Below are 25,029 nucleotides of genomic sequence, written 5' to 3'. Positions count from 1 at the left end.
AACTAAAGGTGCCACATTAGTTAGTTTTCAACTGAGGTCATTATACTACCACTTTTCTCAGAATTTTTGGAAATATGTACAGGCATTTTAGATTGCGTAATGACTGGTAGCTAGTGATGTCAAGTGTGTGATTGCAAAAATTGTGACTCTTAGTTCTAGTGGTAGCCATGCCAGCTAAACAGCATTTACTCATCTATCCATATGATGCCTAATCTACATATCTACAAGTTTACAGACAGATGTGTCAGGAGAATAGAGCTAACATGTGTCTAGGGTCGGCACATTAAGTCTAGCCAGTTTGCATATGGTGTGCATAGCAGGATGCAGACAACAAACCCCTAATAGAGCTAGTCACAGAAAAGCAACCCCCTACTCATTACTGTGTAAGAATCCTGTATTTTCAGTGTTTAGTGGCACCTGTTCTCATTGTAGGGGTTCGTGCCAACAAAGCATCCAAAATTTCATTGCAGGCAATTTCTTAGAGATTAAGATATTGTAGACTTCTACCCAGAACTCAAAACAATGATTATGTATATTATGTGAATAATTAGATAAGTTTAATCTAGGTAGACTGTATTTTTTTAAAAAGATTTTATTTATTGATTTTACATGGGTGAGGGAGGGAGAACAAAAAGTGCTAACTCATAGTTGCTTCCCATTAGTTGTCATATGTACCTTGACCAGGCAAGGTCACGGTCTCAAACTGGTGGCTTCAGTGTTCCAAGTCAATGCTCTATCCACTGTGCCACCACAGGTCAGGCAGATTGTATGTTTTTTACTGGACTTTCTTTGTATCTCAAGCAATCTTATGATAAATATAAATAATTTTGAAAGGCTACCTCTGGTTGGTTTATAGTTATGTTAAAGTGAATATAGTGAGTGAAATGGGATCCACTATATGTCTTCTTGCTCTCACCCGGGCCGATGTACCCCTAGATGAGTAAGCAGATCAAGGCATGTCAAATGTCCTTCTAGACATTCAGGTACAAATAACAAATTTCCTCCCACTATAAAACCAGCTGGGCCTAGTACTGTTTTGGAGGGTCTCCTTTTTCTTTAACTACTTTTTCTATTACTTCTCTAAAAATTAACTGTTTAGACTTCTGTCTTTACTGAGGACAATTTTGGTAAATTGGTTTTTATAGAAAGTTTTATGGTATCTAGCTTTCCAGATATGCATAGACTTATGGGAAGTTATCTTTAATGATTTAAAATTTTTTTCTTTTATTTTGATGATTATATCCTATTTTTAAAACATCTTTATTAAGATGTAATTCATATATCATACAGATAATCTTTTGAAAGTGTATAATTCAATGGCTTTTTGTATAGTCACAGAGCTGTATATGCATCAACACAATAGATTTTAGGACATTTTTATTAACCCCAAAAGAAATGCTGTTGCCCCCAAATTTTCCTATCCCTCAAGACCTAGACAATCACTCTTCTATTTTCTCTCTTTATAGATTTGCCTATAATGGACATTTCATATTAATGGAATCATCTAATCATCCTATGTGATGGCTTCTTTTATTGGCATAATACCCTCAAGGTTCATCCATGGTATAGCATGTATGAATACTTTATTTATTTTAATTGCCTAATAATAGTTTATGATATGGATATGACATTTCTCTATTTTTTATACTTCACCTGTCTTTGTTCTTAATTTTCTGGATAGGAGTTTGTCTATTTTGTTTACTCACTCATTCTGTTTTTTTAAACTTATTTCATTCTGCTTTTACTTTGAATTATTCTGTCATTCTCATTTCTGTTGGCTTGTTTGTTCTTTTTCTGCTTTTGAATTAAATGCTTCATTTATTTATTTTTATTTCATTTTTACTAATATAAATACTTAGACCTTTGAATTTTTTTGTAGGTAGTGTTTTATGTATATCTTATGGATTATTATAAGTGGTATTTCTATTGGAATTTATGACAAATTCAGCAATTTAAGTTTGTTCTTTGATTTGAGTTGTTTGGTAAAATGTTTAAATATTCCCAGATATAAGACCAATCTCTTAAAACTGTTGTGAATTTCAAGTTTTATTGCATTATTGGCATCTTTTAAATAGATGGATTTTTTTTTTCTTAATTTTTATGAAAGTTTCATGTGCCATTAAAGTTGTATTTTTTAGGCAGGTCACCAGTTATTGGTCTCACTCTTCCCACATGCAGACCATATTCACCCATTTACCCAAGGAAGATGACCCAGAGTCTATCTAGTCACAGGTCAAATGTCTAAGATCTCCACTTGTTATGCTATAGTCTCTCTACTAATTCTAGCTATGGCTCTACTTGTTTCAAAAGCCTATAAAACAATAAAACAAACTACCTGCACCCTGTCCATCTATACAGTGTTCAGTGCTGGGACAGGGACAAGGTAGATGCAATAAGTACCGCCCCTCAGAAAGAGGAAGGGTAGAAGTGACAGGACTCTCATTATCCACATTCTTCAATTGTGTCAGGCAGACATTGGTGGGGAGACCTACATTGGTCAGGAATGTTCTTTGATTAGATCCTGATGCTGCTTTCTGGCAGTAGCTTTCCTTTCCCATCTCTCTCTGTAGCCCTCAACTCTGTCCAGGTGGGACCTTTTCTATTATTCTCCTTGACCACAGCGGCAGTGATGTCATAGATAGAATATAGCCTCCTATGCTGTTCAGATTTCTCAGTTCATTTTCTGTCCCCCAAAGTTTGGGTGCCAAAATATATTTTAAATATTGAACAGATAAAGGCTTTTATATGCAATTTCCCTGGCTTGTTTGGAAGTATACAGTTCTTAAAAGCTTCGTATTATTTGTTTGAATACAATTATTTCCAACTGTTAGTAACTTCTCTCTCAATTCTTTCTAGACAAAGTTCTCAGATTTCTTTATTTTTTTCTCCTCATAACATTTTGAATGTCACTTTGAAACTGTTATAGTTACAGAAATCAGAAACCCTGAGAACTTCTGTTTGTCCAGCTCCTTAAACTGATATTTGCTTCAGTGCAACTTAATTCACTTGGAGAATCTAGCAATTGGGTGAACTTTGCTGCGAGTTCTAGTTTTGATGGAACTTTGTCTCAAAAAAGTCTGTCTCACTTTTCTCTCTTACTGTTTGGGATCTAAACGTGGTTGGCTCTTTTACCATTTCAAGAACCCAAATTTCTAGAATCTCTTATTTTTCCTTTTTCTTCTTGAAAACCAGCCAGTTTCCTGAATTTATTTATCTCCCTCTCACTCTTTTTAAAATACCTTGGCAAAACAACTGTCAATTAGCAATTCACACACAGAACTGACAAACTGTTTTTCAGCCTCTTTCCCAATCTCACTAGATACATGACTTGACTCTTCACCTACTGTGGCTATCAAATGTTTGCCTTTCCAGCCTCAGATATCAGTTTCCTATTGTCTTCTGCCTGACCTTTAGCTAATACCATATATATTAGATTTTATTACAGTAGCATCCACTCCACTTCTTGTCCCAATTTCTATGTTAGACTAGCTAGGCTTAATCTGTGATAACAAACAACTAAAAAAAAAGTCTCAGTGGTTTAACACATAAAGATGTATTTTCTACTCACATAAGGTCCACTGTAGGTTTTTGGTGGGGGGAGTAGGGCATTCTTCCACGTAGATACTCCAGGATGCAGACTGATTGAGATTCGATCATCTGGAAAGTCATCAATTGCTCTGGAGGGAAAAAAGAATTGAGGATTATACAAGAGTTTTCATTTACTGTGTTGCCCCAGAAATGGCACATATCATTTCTGCTCATATTTATTTATTGGCCAGAACTAGTCTAAAGACCCTACTACCTTCATGGGAGCTGGAAATTTTAACCTCTTGTATTCCTAGAAGAGGAGAAATTGTATTGGAGAGCACAATCTATATCTCAGATGGAAGACTTCTTGTGAAATTTCCTTCCTCGGTTCCCAAAAGTCTGAGCTCTAGGACTAGACTTTTGTCCCTCTAGTTCTGAAGCCATTGCCCTTATACAGTGTTGGCAAACACCCCAAGGACAGCAGCAGATTTGGTGTTTATAAGTTCTATTTACCCCATTGGTTTCCGGCCTTTATCCAAATGTTAGTCTGGCAATTTCCACGGAATTTTCAGTTTCTAAGAACTTTTAATGTGTTACACACACACACACACACACACACACATGCAAAGTAGGTTTACAGTTGTAATACAATAATTATTAGATAATAACAAAAGAAACCCTGGTCAGTTGGCTTAGTGGTGGAATGTCTCCCTGGTGTGTGGATGTCCTGGATTTGATTCCCAATCAGGGCACATAGGAGAAGCAACCATCTGCTTCTCCATCCCTACCGGTTCCCTTATCTGTCTCTCTCTTTCCCTCCTGCAACCATGGCTCTATTGCAATGGTTCTCAACCTGTGGGTCGCGACCCCGGCGGGGTCGCCTAAAGCCATCGGCAAATACATAATGCATATCAGGTATTTACATTCCGAATCATAACTGTAGCAAAATTACAGTTATGAAGTAGCCACCAAAATTATTTTTTTGGTTTGGGGTCACCACAACATGAGGAACTGTATTGCGGGATCACGACATTAGAAAGGTTGAGAATCACTGCTCTATTGGTTCAAGTGATCGGCCCAGGCACTGAGGATAGCTCCATGGAGCCTCCTCCTCAGGCACTAAAAATAGCTCAGTTGCAAGCATGGCCCCAGATGGGCAGAGCATCAGCCTCAGACAGGGGTTGCTGGGTGGATCCCAGTCGGGGTGCATGCAGGAGTCTGTCTCTCTATCTCCCCTCCTATCACTTGGAAAAAATAAGTAAAATAATAGTACAAGAATAAACTCTGTTTCACATACTCACAACTATAAACCTATTTTTGCCAACCCGTGTGTGTGTGTGTATGTGCGTGTCTGTATGTATGTCTGTGTGTATAACATAGCATTTTCCTTTGTTTTCAATGAGTTTTTTTGTATAAACACAGAAATGTAATTTGGCTGGTGGTGAGAGAGTTCTATCTCTGAGAATCTCATTTCTGAGATTTCTTGCTACTGTCTCTTATTGCCACTTCTTCCAGTTGTTTTTGACTGGGTCTTGGCAGCTTATGGTAGCCTGCATATGTGATGTAATCTGGGGATTATAACTTCTGATTTTGCCAGCAACTTAAGTTTGCTTGTAATTTTCCCATCTCCTTTCTGTTTTTGCTAGGAAGAAAAGGGAAAATACATATTTATGTAGCTCTGTCCATAAGAGAAGAGTATTTTAGTTCTAGATCCTATTCATAAAGAAAGGCTTGTTCCTTTGTTTCTAATGTAGATGAATTACTTTAAAATCAAAGAAGCTTGTGTTATATACTTAATATGCATTACTCATGAATTCACAGAAGTGTACATTAAAATGGACCTTAAGTTCACACAATATAATCTTTTGATGTTATTCTAGAGTAATTAAATTATTTAAGCCAGTAATATTAACAGTATAGGAATAGGAGTTTATACAGGCAATCAGATGTTTGCTTTTGATTTGGAGCGTGGCAAACTAGTCTTCATGCCACTCATGCCAGGATGTAGGTACACTGCCAAGGTATTCTTTGGACTATAGTAATTACTAATATATAATATACTTTAAAAACCCTGATTCTCTTTAGCCCTACTCTTCTACCACCCAGAGGATGGTCGGTCAGTCAATATAAGCTGTTTCTTTTTTTTTTTTCTTTTTTCTGAAGCTGGAAACGGGGAGAGACAGTCAGACAGACTCCCGCATGCGCCCGACCGGGATTCACCCGGCACGCCCACCAGGGCTAGCTCTGCCCACCAGGGGGCGATGCTCTGCCCCTCTGGGGCGTCGCTCTGCCGCGACCAGAGCCACTCTAGCGCCTGGGGCAGAGGCCAAGGAGCCATCCCCAGCGCCCGGGCCATCTTTGCTCCAATGGAGCCTTGGCTGCGGGAGGGGAAGAGAGAGACAGAGAGGAAGGAGGGGGGGGGGTGGAGAAGCAAATGGGCGCTTCTCCTATGTGCCCTGGCCGGGAATCGAACCCGGGTCCCCCGCATGCCAGGCCGACGCTCTACCGCTGAGCCAACCGGCCAGGGCCTATAAGCTGTTTCTTGACAGGAGGACCAAAGAAACAGTAAGCAATATACTAGGATTTGAAGATAATTTATATCTAGTTGTCTGAAGATAAGGAAAGAATGTCCCAATTCTGATTTGAGTAGGATAGTCCTATTTTTTACCACTGCCAGTGTATGTAGTACCTCATTTCCCTCTAAAAGTATCCCAAGTGGGATAATCAATTGTAATGTCTCTCTACTTAATGTATGTCCCTTTAGCTGTTTCACAGTCATTTGTTTGGCAATTAATTAGACTGATACCATTTATTTAACATTTAAATTATTAAGATAGGCAAAAGTTCAAACGTGTTATATTCCTTTTGCTCCTTCCCAATATTTTCCATGGGGCCTCCTATTCTTGAAGATTTTTTGTGTAGAAAATTCATAATAATAATGGATTGTGTTTACATGCTACTCAATGTATGTTGAGTGAAAAAAATTACTTCATTTATCTGCCTCCATCCAGAGATTTTTATTTTGAGTGGAGTTTAGGCTTCAAATTCTATGGTTTCATGGTTATAGATGTGCAAATCACATACAGCATGAGACACGTTGAAAAACAAAATCTTTCTTCATAACTCGGATGTCACAATATCTCCTGAGTACATAAGATTTTCCTTATGCTTCTGAAAGTACATCTAAAAGTCTCCATTTTTCAACTGCTACATTTTTACCACCAAATAGCACTACTTTAGCATGTAAATTATTAGTCCATGAACTCTTTTTTTTTTTTTTGTATTTTTCCGAAGTTAGAAGCAGGGAGGCAATCAGACTCCTGCATGTGCCCAACCAGGATCTACCCAGCATGCCCACCATGGGGCGATGCTCTGCCCATCCGGGGCTTTGCTCCATTGTGGCCAGAGCCATTCTAGCGCTTGAGGCGGAGTCCATGGAGCTGTCCTCAGCACCCAGGCCAACTTTGCTCCAATGGAACCTTGGCTGTGGGAGGGGAAGAGAGAGATAGAGAGGAAGGAGAGGGGGAAGGGTGGAGAAGCAGATGGGCACTTCTTCTGTGTGCCCTGACTGGAAATCAAACCTGGAACTTCCACACGCCAGGCCAATGCTCTACCACTGAGCCAACCGGCCAGGGCCCATTGAACTCTTTAAAGAGGATTGTCAAATGTTTCTTTGCAGTCTTTGATTTTATTGTTTTTATGCTTCTAATGTGTTCAGAAAATATAGCTGACTGTTGAGGGTAATTTTCTTTTAAAGTTCTAAGTAGCAGATGATTATAAAGCCTAATAAAATCTAACCCTTGTTTGGGTTAGATTTACATCAGAACATATAATGGCTGAAAGAATACTTGTGAACTACATAAAATAATTCTAAAATTTTAAATTAACGTATTCTGCCATCTGGAGTCTTAGCTAAACATTTTTAACATCTTTAAATCTGCAAAGAAAATGTGTCTCATGTCAAGTAACCAGAAACTAGTATTCAGCTTGAATTTTCATTGTACTCATATCAGGTATTGCTCAACTACAAACATTCTTTGCAGTCAGTGTTATGCATATGTATGTTTTCCCATTCAGCAAGTAGATTTATAATTCCTTCTGAGACAAGTTTTTTTTAAGGTTTTATTTATATTCATTTTAGAGAAGGTAGAGAGAGAGAGAAGGGGGAGAGAAGCAGGAAGCATCAACTTCCATATGTGCCTTGACCAGGCAAGCCCATGGTTTTGATCTGGCGACCTTAGCATTCCAGGTGGATGCTTTATCCACTGCGCCACCACAGGTCAGGCTACTGCAAAGAATGAGCATCTCTATATGCATTATTCCCTCTTTATGTATGCTTTTGCAGATTGATCTGGGATACTCTTTATTTTTATAGACATATTTAAAAGCCATTGCTTTCAGCATTTACATTAAAATTACTGTAACAAAATATAAGAACATTCAATCAATCAACCAACCAATTATTTAAGATTTAATAAGCATTTACAATGTGTTAGACTATGCTCGGCATGGCTGAGATCACAAAATATGAATAAAAAATAAAACTTGTATCTAAGAAGTTCTTAATCTAATGAGAAGGCAAATTAATTAATGGATAGTTATACAACATTAAGAAAGGCATAGCAGTTATAAAGATAATGGTTTCTCCCCACTACAGCCTGAGCTCCCACTGGCTTGAAAATTTTTTATTAAAAAAAAAAAAAGATAATGGTTTCTTTGCAATACCCCTCCCACCTTACCTTCTTCACATAGACATTGGAACATGGAAATCCTAGAGCATAACTTGGTTCCCTCTCCCTTGAAAAGTATCCTATGACCTAATTCCATCCTGTCCTCCACTGACTTTCGGGACAGCCACAGGGAAGCTGCAGGTTTCTCCCTGAGAATACTCTGGACTTTAATTTGTTCAGCCTTGCAACTCACTTAAGGATTTGTATACATTTACTCAAAGGGGGCTTACAGATCTGATTTGATGTGGAATAGCCCAACTCTTAACGGTAGGAAATGCAAGCTCACCAAGTACCTGAGGAACAGACCCAGGAGGTCCTCTTAAGAAGGCATGACTTGGGACTATGCTAGGCTGAAGGAGATAGGATAAACAGTTTCTAGAGGGTTCAGGTGATTGTAGGGTTGGTATCTGAAAGTTGTGTACTGGCTGGATATGTTGGCCATTTGTTCAGAGTGGGGCCTGCTCAAGCTGTCTTTGCCCTCCTGGATTCTATTGACCTTGACCCACTTCACATCAGTCTAAGTGGCATTTTTGACAACAGGGTCATGGTTCCAAGCTCCTTTCAAAACAGTTGACAGCTCTGATCCTATCCTGTCAGCCCTTTCCCAATTCCTAATTCTATTCATATTCATATTATTTCTCTCACAGTAGACTAGAGAAAGCAAGCTTCATCTTATGTAATTAAGATTTCTTATATAAAGAAATAGTCTTCGGTTCTGGGCTTGATAGATCCAGGTCCTCAGAAGAAGCAAGGCTGCTTGTCAAGGAAGATTCTAACCCTGTTGGCAGGAAGCCCTATGGACCTTTCTCCCAGCAAGAATGTCAGCCTATACCTGAATGCCTGGCACCAAAGACACAACTCTTCATTTAGTCGGCAGCATGGTATATTTGTGTTCAAGCTGCTTTGGCCTTGAATTGACTGCTGACCAGCTGCTGTCAAATACATATCTGGGCAAATTAATATCTGCAGAAGCCAACAATGACTCTTTTACTAATCCAAGGTGATGTATAGGCTGTAAAGTCATGTAGCTAGTTTACTGTATAGCTAAATTTATCCCATTTAAAGGACTCAGATTGTTTTTATTTATCTTTGGTGTTAGAGATCTTCTAATTAAAGGTGATAGATGCTTATTTTATTTTTGATGTTCTTATCAAGACAAAATTGGCCATTTTATGTTGGTTCTACAAATTTTGAGGGAAACTTTTGCTGCTTCATGAAACACTCACTGATCTGAGTCTGGTATGCAACTTTTCTCTAGAACTTTCTCAACTTCAGCACTTCTGACACTTTAGGTCAGATATTTCTTTGTGGCAGGGTTTGTTCTGTGCATTGTAGGATGGGTAGCAGTGCCGCTAGATGCCAGTAACAACCCACCCCGCCCAGATGCAACAACTAACAGTGTCTCCAAACCCTGGCAACTGTCTCAGGGTGTGTGGGAGTGGGGTGGGTGGAGGCTGTGGTCAAAAACTTAAAAAACATTTTTTCCCATTGATTTGAAAGAGAAAGAGAGAAGAAGGGAGAGAGAGAGGGAGGGAGAGAGAGAGAGAGAGAGAGAGAGAGAGACATCAACTCGTTGTTCCACTTAGTTTCATTTAGTTGTGCACTCATTGGTTGCTTCTTGTGTGTGCCCTGACTGGGGATTGAACCTGCGACCTCGGTCCTCCAGGATAACACTCTATTCACTGAACCACCAAGTCAAAACCAAAAAATTTAAATTTACTGAGACATTATAATTTTATTATATTCATTTTATCTGATAAAAAATTTTATTGCAATAAATGACAAGTCATGGCAAGCTGCATGGTGAATAAAAATAAATGTAGGTAGCAAGGAGAACAAGGCTATATAAAGTATATATTTATTATAACTTGATTATTTCTTTCTCACAAAGATGCTGTAAATGAATTAGTATTGGTGAGGTACTTAAAAATACCCAACTAAAACATTTATAAATAGACACATTACAGTGGTCCATCATCTATCGCAGGGTTTAAGTTCCAGAACTCCCCGTGTTAGTCAAAAATCCGCAAAGTAGCGACCTTATATTTATTTTTTATTTTATTATATATATATATATATATAGGCTTTATAGACCCTCCCCACACTCTTATAAACCTTACCCACACTGTTATTAACCTTTCCCAGACTCTTTTTATATTGTTTTCAATTTTGTAGGCTAGAAAATGCTTATTTTACCATAAAAATAATTAAAATAATAAATATATAAAAATACTTATATACTGCAAAATCCCACGATATCGCAAAAAATCTGTGATAGAAAATTAGATATATACAATTTAAAAATCTTCAATACAGTGAGACTGCGAAAAGTGAACCACAATATGGTGAGGGACGACTGTATTATTTTACATAATAATATTTTGTATGTATATGTCACTTGTCATTCCCAATGCATTAATTCATTTTTTTCCTCAAGATATTATTTTCAGTTTATCTCAAGGAAATTAAGACATAAGCCAATGTCCACCTGACATAATATAAAGTCACAGAATTAATTTACTCTGCCATTTTCTTTATAATACCTTACTCACTTTTACTGTAGTCTTATATATAGCAAATATGTATTTAACACATAGTAAATAAACTATTTAAAATATACATTTTAAATAGTTCAAAAATATAAAAATATAAAAAATATATTTAGTATACTATAAAAATTTTACTATATAGTTTAATATTTTCTATCATATATTACTATAAAATATATTTTTATATATTCTGTAATTTTTAAACATGTATATCTCTCTTTGCTAGGTTGGCAGCCAGTCTCTTGGTGCCTGCAGGCTGTGTGCATATTATTCGTGCACAGGCATTAGGAAACGCCAACTGCATTAGCTCAGTCCTCCAAAGAAACACTTTCATTATAGATTTATCTTTTCAATGCTGGGCCTTTGGGTGCAATTTAAGATTGCTATAAGAAAAAGAACATATCTGTATCTTTTGTAATAATCTAGTTATAATGCAATTTAAAATACATGGTGGAATAATCAGAGCTATATTCCAACTCTTATGATCACTAATTATCTTTGCTTTCATATGTCTTTTCCTTCAGTTAAAATAAAATAAATGTTAAAATGATAGTTTATTACTTTATTGGTATAAAGATGGATATACTTCCAGCTGAATTATATTCTCCTTTTTTATTTAAAAATCATTGAAACACTCTAGGATCCCCTAAAAAGCATCACAAGTCTCGGGCATTGTGCCTACCCCAATAAAGAAGTGAGCCCTGGGTATAATATACTAAAGTGTTAGTTAGTGCTTTCTCCTTTAATTCCTGTGCTCTTGGGGAGATATTCTGGTTTTACTGCCTCAGAGAAGAAAGACCCAGCAGGCAAAAGAGCCAAATGCTTGGCTTTGGGGTTCAAAAACTTGGACCTTAGGAAGACAACATAGATTTGGAAGAAGAGACGAAGAGCTGGGCTACCCTTTCCCATAGAACATGAAGAGATCATGTGAATTTGTTCAGGATTAAGGCTTTGGAAGTCCTAGAGCAGGTGGCCTAATCAATGCTTATCCCTCAACATCTAGGGTGCTTTCTGTGAAGCTGTTGAAGGGCCGGGCTCCTATGTGTCCCCCACGACCAGTATGGTGGTCATGAAACGCCTATTTGCTTGGTGAGCCAGGCAAGCAGTGCAGGAGCAGTGTCTGTGTTTCTTGGGACCCTGGATGAAGAGGAACACAAGAAAGTGTTTGGTAGGCTAGTGAGTGGCCTCCCTGTGTCTGAGTGCCAGTTTATACAAACTTCTGTGTGGAGGGACCAGGAAGGCATAGTGGGGATCTACATCGATCATAATGGGAAATCACGGGGGAATGAAGATGTTTTCACAAATGCTGCCAAGGAGAGATGATGACATCAAACATGGATTATTGACATTGTGGGACCACACAGACTCTTTAGAGATGGAAGAAATTCAGAACATGATTAATAATGTATTCCACCTGGAGGATAAGAGCTTTGTTAAATTATGGGAAAATTATGTTGCAATTCTTGGACACCAATTTTTTAAAACCCCATTAGTATTCACTATACATAGATGGTTATAGAGCTTTAAAATATTTGAAGGACCTTCCACCTTTACTTTTTTATTTAATTCTTATAAAAATCTAAAAGGATATTGGTATTGCTTTTGTTCTCATTTCGCATATGTGAAAATGGAAACACAGGAAGATTATATAGCTTGCCTAAGGTTACACAGCTGAGGTTACCTGGCTTAGCAAAGACTCAAACCCCTGACCTCATTCCTGCTATCACTCCTGGTTCTTGATATTGTTCAGTGTGCCCACTAAGGACTTGTTTAAGTTTTCTGTCAGTCTCAAAAAATGCTGGTGTCATACCAAAATGCTTTTAGCGTGGTTTTTTTTGTTGTTGTTGTTTGTTTTTTGTTTGTATTTTTAATTTTTCTGAAGTTGGAAATGGGGAAGCAGTCAGACAGACTCTCGCATGCGCCTGACCGGGATCCACCCGGCATGCCCACCAGGGGGCGATGCTCTGCCCATCTTGGCCATTGCTTTGTTGCAACCAGAGCCATTCTAGTGCCTGAGGCAGAGGCCACAGAGCCATCCTCAGCGCCTGGGCAAACTTTGTTCCAATGGAGCCTTGGCTGCAGGAGGGGATGAGAGAGACAGAGAGGAAGGAGAGGGGGAGGGGCGGAGAAGCAGATGGGCGCTTCTCCTGTGTGCCCTGGCCGGGAATCGAACTGGGGACTCCTGCATGCCAGGCCAACACTCTACCACTGAGCCAACTGGCCAAGGCGCTTTTAGCATTTTTAAAATTCATGCTCAGATGTGAGGAAGACAAGAGGGTTGGACCTCTGCCACTTTGACCTGGGCTTCCCCTCTGCTGTGTTCTAAGCATAACTCTGCTCCCAAAGCTCAGAGGTGGGGAGGTGAGGGTGTAATTTGCAGTGCAAGGGCCAAGATGAGGGTCAGGTCCTAAAGGGCATCCTAATTTGGACGTTGGGTGCCCCATCAAGATGAGTGAATACTGTTCTGCTTCCAGAGCCCTGTGACCACTCTCAGCATTATGTAGATTTTACTTGTTTGTCTGTTGTTCTTACCAGAGCAGCTGAAGGAAGGGACTGTATCAGGCCTTTCCATGGCATTCCCCGTACCTAGCAAAGAACCTGGCGTGTAGTAAGTACTTAAAAACACATGCTGAATGAAGTACTTAAAATACAGTTAAAGGGACAGATGGATAGATAAATTTTTGGATACCTCACTGTCCTTTACACAGTTCTATCCCTGTCTCCCTAATAGCAAGCCCCATCCTGTGGAGTGCTTGTTTTCAGCTTCCTTTTTCTCACCCAAGAAATAGTTTTGAGACAGATACTTCTCTTGCAGGCCACTTCACTTCCTTTTCCTTCCCTAGCCACAAATTCCTCCTTTATTATTATTTTTAACCAGTCTTTTAGACAAGCTGTTTGAAATAATATTTTCCTCTTCCATCAACATGCTTTAAGAACTCGTTTTTTCTACCTAATGTTTGTCAGTTTTCTTTAGACCCTCTTTAGAAATATCACGTTATAAATTCATATGAGCAAATACTGTCTGCTCTCTCCCATTTTGAAAAAAATTATGATTAAAATTTATGGTGGAAAATTTCTAATGTGGCAAGTTGTTTTTATAAGATATTATTCCATCTTAATTTAGGATTTACTTTTCAGTAACTAATCTACACTATTACATAAGATTCACTTCTTTGGAGTCCCTGAATAATTGCTATGTTTGCTAAGTATTATTTTTGTGATACTAGCTTTACTACATGTGCCGAGTTATTTGTAGAAAGTAGCCTCAGCATTACTCAAAAAGAAGTGGAAAATATATTATAAATTTAGTAAATTTATAATTAAGATAATGTCACAGATATAATAAATTTTATTGGACTTTTAAAAAGTTTAAATGCAAAACATGATAAATAAGCTTTATCTATTAATAGATTCTTATTTTTTTCTTAAGGCATAGTAACAGAGAAGCTTATCCCAAAGATTATGATATAGAGGGTCCTGAGGAAGTAAAAAAACTGTGTAACTCAACATATTGGAGATTTGGAACTGATGAACCCCAGGTGAGTAGCTGCTGCTAATTTCTTTAAGTCTAGAATCTTCCCCATGTGAAAAATGAAAAAATAAAGGGAGGGGCACTTTTTCAGTGCCACTCTCCTAGCTATGTTAGTCTCTAAGGCACATGACTTAGTCACTATGTGCTTTATGATCTTACCTTTAAAATGTGTATACTCCATAAGGTTATCAGGAAATAAAATGAGATAAAGTGCTTAACTCAGCGTGGCACAGGGCATGTGCTCAAGAAATTCTTATGCTTGTATAATGTCGCTGCTGCAGCTGCAGCACCTTGCTAGGGGCTTGCTTTGACCTTCACAATAACCCTGTGAAGTAGGGATTATTATCTCTGTTTTAGCGATGGTGAGAACTCCTAGAGAGTAGGCAACTTACTCAAGTCGCTCGAGAAGTGGAACAGTGAGAGTTTGAACCCCGGTCTTTGATTTCAAGTCTTTTGTACTTGTCTTAAGGTGATGAAACTGAACTCAAAACATGCTACTAATATCTTTATAATATTTGTTCAACACAGTTACAAAAAGAATATTCATTGCATAAATAATTTCTATTTGAATTGCTGTGAGTGGGTCACAGCTTGACTATTTAGATTTCTACCCAATCAGCATGAGGCAGGAACTCAACTCTACAAAGACCCCTAAATTTTATCCTACAATGCTGAAAACTTTGGGTCTAGTTGAAGATCTAATGCAGCTTTAGTAGGATGGTCTTGGAGCCTGAAGAGCTGGTAATTTGACAAGGGTGGATGTGAATGTGTGAAGACTGAATTTGAATCACATTCTGCCCTCAAAGGCTGGGCTAATTTAAAATAGGGCAGGCCTAGAAAGGTCCATATTTCTACATTGGAAATGGTCCTAGAAGATTCTCCATTCTCCAGCGTGATGGAAAAAATCAGGTTTGCAGACCCCATGCTATTTCCTCTCTTCCTCTTATAATCGCAATTGACAGAGTAATAAGGATAGTCTGAAAAAGGGGGGGTCATTATAAAGATACAGCTGCCTCTATATGGAACCAAGAAACATAAGGAACTGAGGCAGCAAAACAGCCTTTCTCCGTCTCTCTGTCACACACAAACACACAGAGCCTCTCTTGGCTTCTCTGTTTCTCTTGGCTCAGTTCTCTTGCCTCACAGCTCAAATCTCAGGGCCATTTTGATGGTTTCCTCAGTTTCCACCCTACGCTCTTGCCTTTGCATCAGGCTGTCTTGTTGGTTATTAGCTCACACATGAATAGAGCTCTCAAGTACGGGACCCCACTTGGTCATTACCACCCTGCCCCACTCCCCCAAATCCAGTTTAATCTTGCTTTCTGAGCACAGGGCTATAGTCAGGACAACAGCACGCTGGGCAAGGGAGGCATTAGAGTCTTGGAACCTTAAAAACCATTTATGTTTTATTTCTAAATAAAAATGTTCTTGGTCTCTTGAGTTTTGGAGGAAGTGAGATGAACTGAAATATGAGGTGCAGGAACCTCAACATTCATTCTTATATTCCATGCATTACAGTAGTCAAGCCTCAGGTTTAATATAGGATGAATAAACAAGATATTAACCTTCTCTATGACATTTGCTCATGGTTATTGAAAACTTGTTTTTCCTCTACCAGGTTTGCAGTGTGTATTAGATAGGAAGGAAAATAGACCAAGGAGTTACTATTTGTGATGAAACTGTTAATCTTAATAGTAGTTTTATTTTCTCTATAGATTTTTTTATATATATAAAGCAGTTTCTTTTTCTTTTTGTTTCTAGCTATTCTCAACAAAGGTATAAAGTTGACAAGAAAGATACTAGCTCAGTTCTAAACCTAGATTCACTGAGTTTTAAATGCCTCATCCAAGGACTCAGATATATAAAGAAGAAGGGGCCTCCATACCTTCATGTGTCAGGTGGCATACTAGATGTGGCAGGAGGGTGGATGAAAGCCCCTTCCTCTGTCACAGAGTTTTGATAGAGATTATATACTAGAGCACTCTTGATATTTAGAAAGAAACATACATCCTAAAGCAAGATGCTAGACCACCCAAGCAGGACCTGTAAGAGATTCTAAACTAAGGCCAGTGTGAATAGTTATGTCTTTGAAGACTAGAGTTGAAAAGTTGAAAGATTTATTTAGTTGTGGGTTGCATGTCCCTCCTTCCACAGTTGAAAGGTATTTCAAGGGAACCACTCAGAGAGGTTAATAGGTGTGTCCTGGAATTTAGAGGATGTAGAGTCTCAGGACATATGCCTGAGAATGTTCACGCTTGGTCTGGCAGAACAGGGGGTGAAGAGGGAAGCAAGCAGCCCTTTAGCAGAATGGTGGTCAAGGATATGTGAGTGTATGAATTTACCCATGGACACACTGGAGAGAATTCATCAGACTCTTGAAAGGGCTTCTTAGGGTCAGAGGAGGAGGTCAAGAGACCCAGCACAAAAGACTCACCAGATACTTAAGGCTTGGGAAAAGGAATAAAATCAACCAGGAAGAGGAGAAGCTTTGCCTAATTCCAGCAACCTGCAGTTGGAGTCCTTGTAAGAGAGTTCCAGGAAACAATTACAAACATGCCCTATGAGAGGGGTCAGTTTTGAATGTCCTCCAGGCCCAGGGCCACCAGCACAGGTCAAGAGAGTGAGGGCCACTTACAATGTACCTTTTCACCTCATCTCTCCCCATCAGCTAGACCTTGGAGGGGCGTGTGAGTCAAGGGAAGTAGGAGAGAGAAGCCTGGAAAGGAAGCAACAGTGCAGGCTTCCAGGACTAAAGCAGCACTGAGCTAGTTGGGCAGGTGAAAACCTTAAGTCTAATCAGTTAGATGTTTTGATTACTTCACTGGACCAGAAAATTTCATAGCTAAAATGAGATATTTTCTGAGATTGAGGGCCCCCCAAAAGCTTTGGGACTTGCTTAAAATTTCCAGCAAACCCAAGGAAAGAAGTAGCTATCCACATGGGATTTAAGGGGCACCCTGATTTAAATCAAGTTGCTTCACAATTGCATCCTATTAATGAAATAGATTCAATTCAGTAAGGTCTCTGCATGAACAGTGCCTCATTTCATCCTCCGGAAAACTCGCCAGGCAGGTACCACATGTGGCCCACATTGTATAGATCAGGACAGACACCAAGGCCAAGTGAAGCTTTATCACTTGTTCAAAGTCAAACAGCTATAAAGTATATTAATAATTAAAATCCATTTATCGCCACTGGTTCTAAATTCTTAAATCAGGATAAAGGAAGGTCTCTGGGGATAGTGGACTGTTGAGTCAATGTCCATCCCCTCATGCCTTCTGTTTCCATAATGTCTGAGCTTGGAGTCGATGCCATCCGTTCCAGCCTTCTCTCCGGGAATGTCTTTGGATTGTCTTTTCTAGTATTGACATGCTCAAATCAACTTTCCGGTTTCAGTAATTCGGTATAAATTCTAGGCCGCTGAGTGTGCTTTCCTTGTTTTCTGCTGAAGTGATGGGTTTATTCTAGCAAATATCCTCTCTGTCGTTTCCAGGGATTTGGACGGGAATGAAAGTAGGCATCCACAGTTTCAATTCCATCACTCTCCTTTGCAACTTTTTTTCTGTATCCAATAATCAAGCCTAATTGAACTTTTAGAAAAACTAGAATTTAATGGTTTATGTATATTAGTTTGCTTAAGCAAAAACAAATGAAACTCAAAATATACAATCACACACACACACACACACACACACACATACACCCCTATATCAACTGCCTCCACTGTCTATTTATATTCTTTGTGGAGTTAGTTTTTTCTCTACCCTTGGATTAAATTTTGTGCAATTTCCATTATTTTTATTGTCACTCTCATATAATAAAGTGTTTTGGTCACATTTCAATAATTAAAATTATGAATTTTGTTTAAGGTTTAATCTGGTTCCTCCCTCCATTTAGAGCAGGGGTCCCCAAACTTTTTTTTTTAAATTTATTTATTAAATTTAATGCAGTGACATTGATAAATCAGGGTACATATGTTGAGAGAAAACATCTCTAGATTATTTTGACATTTGATTGTGCTGTATACCCCTCTCCCAAAGTTAAATTGTCTTCTGTCACCTTCTATCTGGTTTTCTTTGTGCCCCTCCCCTCCCCCAACCCCTCTCTCCTTCTTCACCCCATCCCCCCTCCCCCCAACCCTCTCCCCCTACCCCTGTTGCCATCACATTCTTGTTCATTTCTCTAAGTCTCATTTTTATGTCCCTTCTATGTAAGGATTCATATAGTTCTTAGTTTGTTTTTTCTGATTTACTTATTTCACTCCGTATAATGTTATCAAGGTCCATCCATGTTATTGTAAATGATCCGATGTCATAATTTCTTATGGCTGAGTAGTACTCCATAGTATATATGTACCAAAGCTTTTTAATCCACTCGTCTTCTGACGGACACTTGGGCTGTTTCCAGATCTTCGCTATTGTGAACAATGCTGCCACAAACATGGGGGGGCATTTCTCCTTTTGGAGCCGTTCTATGGTATCCTTGGGGTATATTCCTAAAAGTGGGATAGCTGGGTCAAAAGGCAGTTCAATTTTCAGTTTTTTGAGGAATCTCCATACTGTTTTCCACAGTGGCTGCACCAGTCTGCATTCCCACCAGCAGTGCAAGAGGGTTCCCTTTTCTCCACATTCTCGCCAGCACTTATTCTGTGTTGTTTTGTTGATGAGCGCCATTCTGACTGGTGTGAGGTGATATCTCATTGTGGTTTTAATTTGCATTTCTCTAATGATTAGTGATGTTGAGCATTTTTTCATATGCCTGTTGGCCATCTGTATGTCCTCTTTGGAGAAGTGTCTATTCATCTCTTTTGCCCATTTTTGGATTGGATTGTTTGTCTTCCTGGTGTTGAGATTTACAAGTTCTTTATAAATTTTGGTTATTAAACCCTTATCAGACGTATTGCCAAATATGTTCTCCCATTGTGTAGTTTGTCTTTTTATTCTGTCCTTGTTGTCTTTAGCTGTGCAAAAGCTTTTTAGTTTGATATAGTCCCATTTGTTTATCCTGTCTTTTATTTCACTTCCCCATGGAGATAAATCAGCAAATATATTGCTCCGAGAGATATCGGAGAGCTTACTGCCTATGTTTTCTTCTAAGATGCTTATGGTTTCATGGCCTACATTTAAGTCTTTTATCCATTTTGAGTTTATTTTTGTGAGTGGTGTAAGCTGGTGTTCTAGTTTCATTTTTTTGCAGGTAGCTGTCCAATTTTCCCAACACCATTTGTTAAAGAGGCTATCTTTACTCCATTGTATTTCCTTGCCTCCTTTGTCAAATATCAGTTGTCCATAGAACTGTGGGTTTATTTCTGGGTTCTCTGTTCTGTTCCATTGATCTATATGCCTATTCTTATGCCAGTACCAGGCTGTTTTGAGTACAATGGCCTTGTAGTATAACTTGATATCAGGAAGTGTGATACCTCCCACTTTATTCTTCTTTCTTAAGATTGCTGAGGCTATTCGTGTTCTCTTTTGGTTCCATATAAATTTTTAGAATATGTGGTTTATATCTTTGAAGTATGTCATTGGTATTTTAATTGGTATTGCATTGAATTTATAGATTGCTTTGGGTAATATAGACATTTTAATGATGTTTATTCTTCCTAACCATGAGCACGGTATATGCCTCCACTTATTTGTATCTTCCTTGATTTCTTTTATCAATGCTTTGTAATTTTCCGAGTACAAGTCTTTAGTCTCCTTGGTTAAGTTTATTCCTAGGTACTTTATATTTTTGGTTGTAATTGTGAAGGGAATTGTTTCCTTAATTTCTCTTTCTGACTGTTCATTGTTGGTGTATAAAAATGCCTCTGATTTCTGAGTATTGATTTTATATCCTGCCACTTTGCTGAATTCATTTATCAGGTCCAGTAGCTTTTTGACTGAGACTTTAGGGTTTTCTATATACAATATCATATCATCTGCAAATAATGACAGTTTTACTTCTTCTTTTCCAACTTGAATTCCTTTTATTTCTTCTTCTTGTCTGATTGCTGTGGCTAGGACTTCCAGGACCATGTTAAATAAGAGTGGTGAAAGGGGGCACCCCTGCCTTGTTCCTGATCTTAAAGGTATTGCTTTTAATTTTTGCCTATTGAGTATGATGTTGGCTGTGGGTTTGTCATAGATGGCTTTTATCATGTTGAGGTATGTTCCCTGTATTCCCACTTTGCTGAGAGTTTTGATCATGAATGGGTGCTGGATTTTATCAAATGCTTTTTCTGCATCTATTGAAATTATCATATGGTTTTTCTCCTTCCTTTTGTTTATGTGATGAATCACATTGATTGATTTACAAATATTGTACCATCCTTGCCTCCCCAGAATAAATCCCACTTGATCATGGTGTATGATTTTTTCCATATATTGTTGGATCCAGTTTGCTAATATTTTGTTGAAGATTTTAGCATCTATATTCATCAGAGATATTGGCCTATAATTTTCTTTCTTTGTGTTGTCTTTGCCTGGTTTTGGAATCAGAATTATGCTTGCCTCATAAAAGGAGCTTGGAAGCCTTCCTTCCTCTTGAATTTTTTGAAATAGTTTGAGAAGGATAGGAGTTAGGTCTTCTTTGAATATTTGGTAGAATTCCGTTGTGAAGCCATTGGGCCCTGGACTTTTCTTTGTTGAGAGTTTTTTGATAACTGTTTCGATCTCCATTTATTTCTGCTCTGACCTTTATTATTTCCCTCCTTCTACTACATTTGGGCTTTACTTGCTGTTCTTTTTCTAATTCTTTTAGATGCAGGGTTAAGTTGTTTATTTGAGCTTTTTCTAGCTTCTGAAAGTGTGCCTGTAGTGCTATGAACTTCCCTCTCAGCACTGCTTTCGCCTGTCCCATAAATTTTGAGTTGTTGTATGCTTATTGTCATTCGTTTCTAGGAATTTTTTTATTTCTTCTTTGATCTCATTCTTAATCCATTCATTATTTAACAACCTGCTATTTAGTTTCTATGTGTTTGAGAATTTTTGAGCTTTTCTGTTGTGATTCATTTCTAGTTTTATGCCGTTGTGATCGGAGAAAGTGCTTGATACGATTTCAGTCTTCTTAAATTTGTTGAGAGCACTTTTGTGCCCTAACATGTGGTCTATCCTAGAGAATGTACCATGAGCACTTGAAAAGAATGTATATTCTGCTGCTTTAGGGTGAAAGGTTCTGAAGATATCTATTAAATCGAGTTGATCTAGTATTTCCAATAAGTCTGCTATTTCTTTGTTAATTTTCTTTCTTGAGGATCTATCTAGTGATGTTAGTGGGGCATTGAAATCCCCTACTATTATAGTATTGCTGTTGATCTCGCCCTTTAAATCCATCAAAGTCTGCTTTATATATTTAGGTGCTCCTATATTAGGTGCATAGATATTTATAATAGTTATATCTTCCTGTTGGATTACTCCCTTTATCATTATGTAGTGGCCTTCTTTATCTCTTACTATATCCTTTGTTTTAAAGTCCAATTTGTCTGATATAAGTATTGCTACCCCAGCTTTTTTTTCATTTCCGTTTGCATGAAACGTTTTTTTCCATCCTTTTACCTTCAATCTATGTGTGTCTTTTGTTCTAAGGTGTGTCTCTTGTAGACAACATATGTATGGGTCCTGTTTTCTTATCCACACAGCTACCCTATGTCTTTTGATTGGATCATTTAATCCATTTACATTTAAAGTTATTATTTATACGTAGTTGTTTATTGCCATTTTCTTCTTTAAACGTGTATTCCTTTTTTTGCTATATTCTTTTCCCATTTTGGTCTGTTTACAACAGGCCCCTTAACATTTCCTGCAGCATTGGATTGGTTGTAATGAATTCCTTGAGTTGTTTTTTGTCTGGAAAGCTTTTTATTTCTCCTTCGATTTTAAACGACAGCCTTGCTGGATAAAGTAGTCTTGGTTGTAGGTTCTTGTTCTGCATTACTTTGAATATTTCTTGCCATTCCCTTCTGGCCTCAAGTGTTTCTGTTGAGAAGTCAGATGTCATCCTTATGGGGGCTCCTTTGTAGGTGATAACTTTTTTTTCTCTTGCAGCTTTTAATATTTTCTCTTTATCGCTTAGCTTTGGTATTTTAATTATGATGTGTCTTGGTGTAGGTTTCTTTGGGTTTCTCTTTAATGGAGTCCTCTGTGCTTCTTGGACTTGTGAGAGTTTCTCTTGCATTAATTTAGGGAAGTTTTCAGCTATGATATGATTGAACAAAGTCTCTACCCCTTGTTCTTTTTCTTCTTCTTCAGGAACCCCTATGATGCGGATGTTATTTCTCTTCATGTTGTCACAGAGCTCTCTAAGATTTTCCTCTGACTTTTTGAGTCTCTTTTCTCTTTTCTTCTCTGCTTTCATGCCTTCATTCCAGTTGTCCTCTAACTCGCTGATTCGATCCTCTGCTCTATCTATCCTGTTTTTAATTCCTTCCATTGTGGTCTTTATTTCTGATATTGTATTTGTCATCTCCAACTGATTCTTTTTTATACTTGCTATTTCTTTATTTAGGTTTTCATACTGATCATCCATTGTTGTTCTAAGATCCCTAAGCATCCTTACAATCATTATTTTGAACTCCGCATCTGGAAGTTTGATTATTTCCATATCACTCAGTTCATCTCTCGAAGGTGTCTCTTGTGGTTTTATTTGGATTGCTCTCCTTTGTCTTCTCATCCTCTTTTTTGGGTGTTTTATTTGTAGAGTTGGTTGAGTCTAGGCTTGGTGTTGTCTGCCTCCAGTTTTCAGTTGTGTTATTTCTAGGTCTTCTTGGGTTGGTATCAGCTGTTATCTGTAATCCACTTTCGGATTTGGGCAGCTTTGAAGTCTTGATTTGTTTGTTTTCTTAACAGGTGATAGTCTTGTTTACTGATCTCAGCAGGGGGCTTCCTTGAAACTGTATCCAGGAATGCTGTGGGTGTAACCTGAGACGCTGAAGGCCTCTTTAGCCAGCTAATCTCACTGGGGGCAGGGTGTTTTCTCAGCTTCAGTAGGGGGAGGTGTTTCTCAGATCTCCATGGAAACCTGAGTTACTGCCCCTCCTCCCCACTTCTTGTTTTCAGCTGTGTCTTGTTGCGCTGATTGAAGCTGGAGAGATGTCCAGAGATCTCTGATCCGGAAGCACTTCAGCTCTGTTTTTTGAAAGGTTCAGTCCCTCCCCCAGCTATGGCCGCCTCCAGCACGGATGAGTCAGCTTTTTTAGTTCGTTTCCTGCATTCCTTAGCCCCTCACAGTCTGTCCCTGTCCTTTCCACTTGGGAGATAAGCTGGTCTTTTCAACGCAGCTCGCTCCCTGGTCACCAGGCAAGTGGCTGTGAGTAGTAGTTTCTGCTCTTTTCCCTCTGAGATCTTCTCTGGGCTCTCAGCCTCACCTCCCCCCCCTCTGTTCAGGTAAGCAGAGGAGGTTCAGGCGCTCCTTACCAGGATTCTTGTGGTTTCCTCTTTGCTCCTTGGTTTTTGAGAACTGTTATTGCAGTTCAGAGTTGGTTTTTCATGCTGATTTTTCCTAAATTGATTTGTATTCCAGTTTGGTGGTGAGAGCTGGGCGTCTGTGCATCCGCCTAGTCCGCTGCCATCTTTTTATTCGGTCCCCAAACTTTTTACACAGGGGGCCAGTTCACTGTCCCTCAGACCGTTGGAGGGCCAGACTATAAAAAAAACTATGAACAAATCCCTATGCACACTGCACATATCTTATTTTAAAGTAAAAAAACAAAATGAGAACAAATACAATATTTAAAATAAAGAACAAGTAAATTTAAATCAACGAACTGAACAATATTTCCATGGGAACTATGCTCCTCTCACTGACCACCAATGAAAGAAGTGCCCCTTCCGGAAGTGCGGCGGGGGTGGATAAATGGCCCCAGGGGGCCGCATGCGGCCCGAGGGCCATAGTTTGGGGACGCCTGATTTAGAGTCTGCTCCAGGCCGGAGAAGCCTGTGGAGGGAAGTGTGCAGTGGGCAGAATTAGCTGGGTTTCTGTTTCTTCACCGGCTCTTCTCCTTTACTCAGACAACTAGACAACTAAAAAACTCTCATGGGATTGTTTTACTAATATTGATTACTTAACTGAGACTAATCTTTGACAAGACTATTTTGTTTCTGAGAGTGATCAGAAAAAGATATGGTACTTGTTCAAGATTTATTTCTTCTTGGGACAGGGAATGAACCTCCCAAAATGGCTAGCATAAACAGGCAGTGGAGAACAGCAATGAAATTAGTTTTCTGATTGTACCCCGTGAATCCCAGTAGTTCAAAATAGTAGTGGGAAAGGGGCCTCCCTGCTTCTCTGGGATTCCTTTTATATTTTTCTGTGACAGAGACAGAGAGAGGGGCAGATAGGTGCTGCGGACCAGCGCAGCTAGTAACTGTCCAGGTCCTGGGTGAGAACGGTGCTGGGGAATGAAGAAAGAAACTCAAGAAAGAAAAAGGATGGGATTGGGAAGTCTCTGTACAGCCAATAGCTTGCAAGAGCTAAGCAAAGTCCCTGGTCTGCTTTATTATATAGTGCAGAGCTGTATGCAAATAAGGAAGTCTCTGATACAAAGTAAAGTCTGAGGCATAAACAGGAATCCATTTAAAGTGTAAACGGGAATCCCCCCCATGCATAATTGAAATCAACCAATATCAAAACAAACAAAAGGTGAGAGGAAGGGCATGTAAATTACCTCTAGCAACTTAAGCAAGTGAGGTGGAGGGATGGGCAACAAGGACCC

General features: G+C 38.7%; 1 protein-coding gene across 1 annotated transcript in view; it reads left to right on the top strand.

Annotated features, from left to right (window-relative positions):
- Window positions 1–25,029, top strand: part of CFAP95 (cilia and flagella associated protein 95) — a 146,208-nt gene that overhangs the window by 10,829 nt on the left and 110,350 nt on the right. The window contains exon 2 of the mRNA XM_066254727.1: window positions 14,238–14,346. Within this exon, the coding sequence (XP_066110824.1) occupies window positions 14,238–14,346 (109 nt within the window). The remainder of the gene's footprint in view (window positions 1–14,237; window positions 14,347–25,029) is intronic.

This window comes from Saccopteryx bilineata, chromosome 2 (assembly GCF_036850765.1).
Source record: "Saccopteryx bilineata isolate mSacBil1 chromosome 2, mSacBil1_pri_phased_curated, whole genome shotgun sequence".
NCBI classification, from domain to species: domain Eukaryota; kingdom Metazoa; phylum Chordata; class Mammalia; order Chiroptera; family Emballonuridae; genus Saccopteryx; species Saccopteryx bilineata.
The sequence above is the reverse complement of the archived record's forward strand: the minus strand, read 5'-3'. Positions and strand labels throughout refer to the sequence as shown.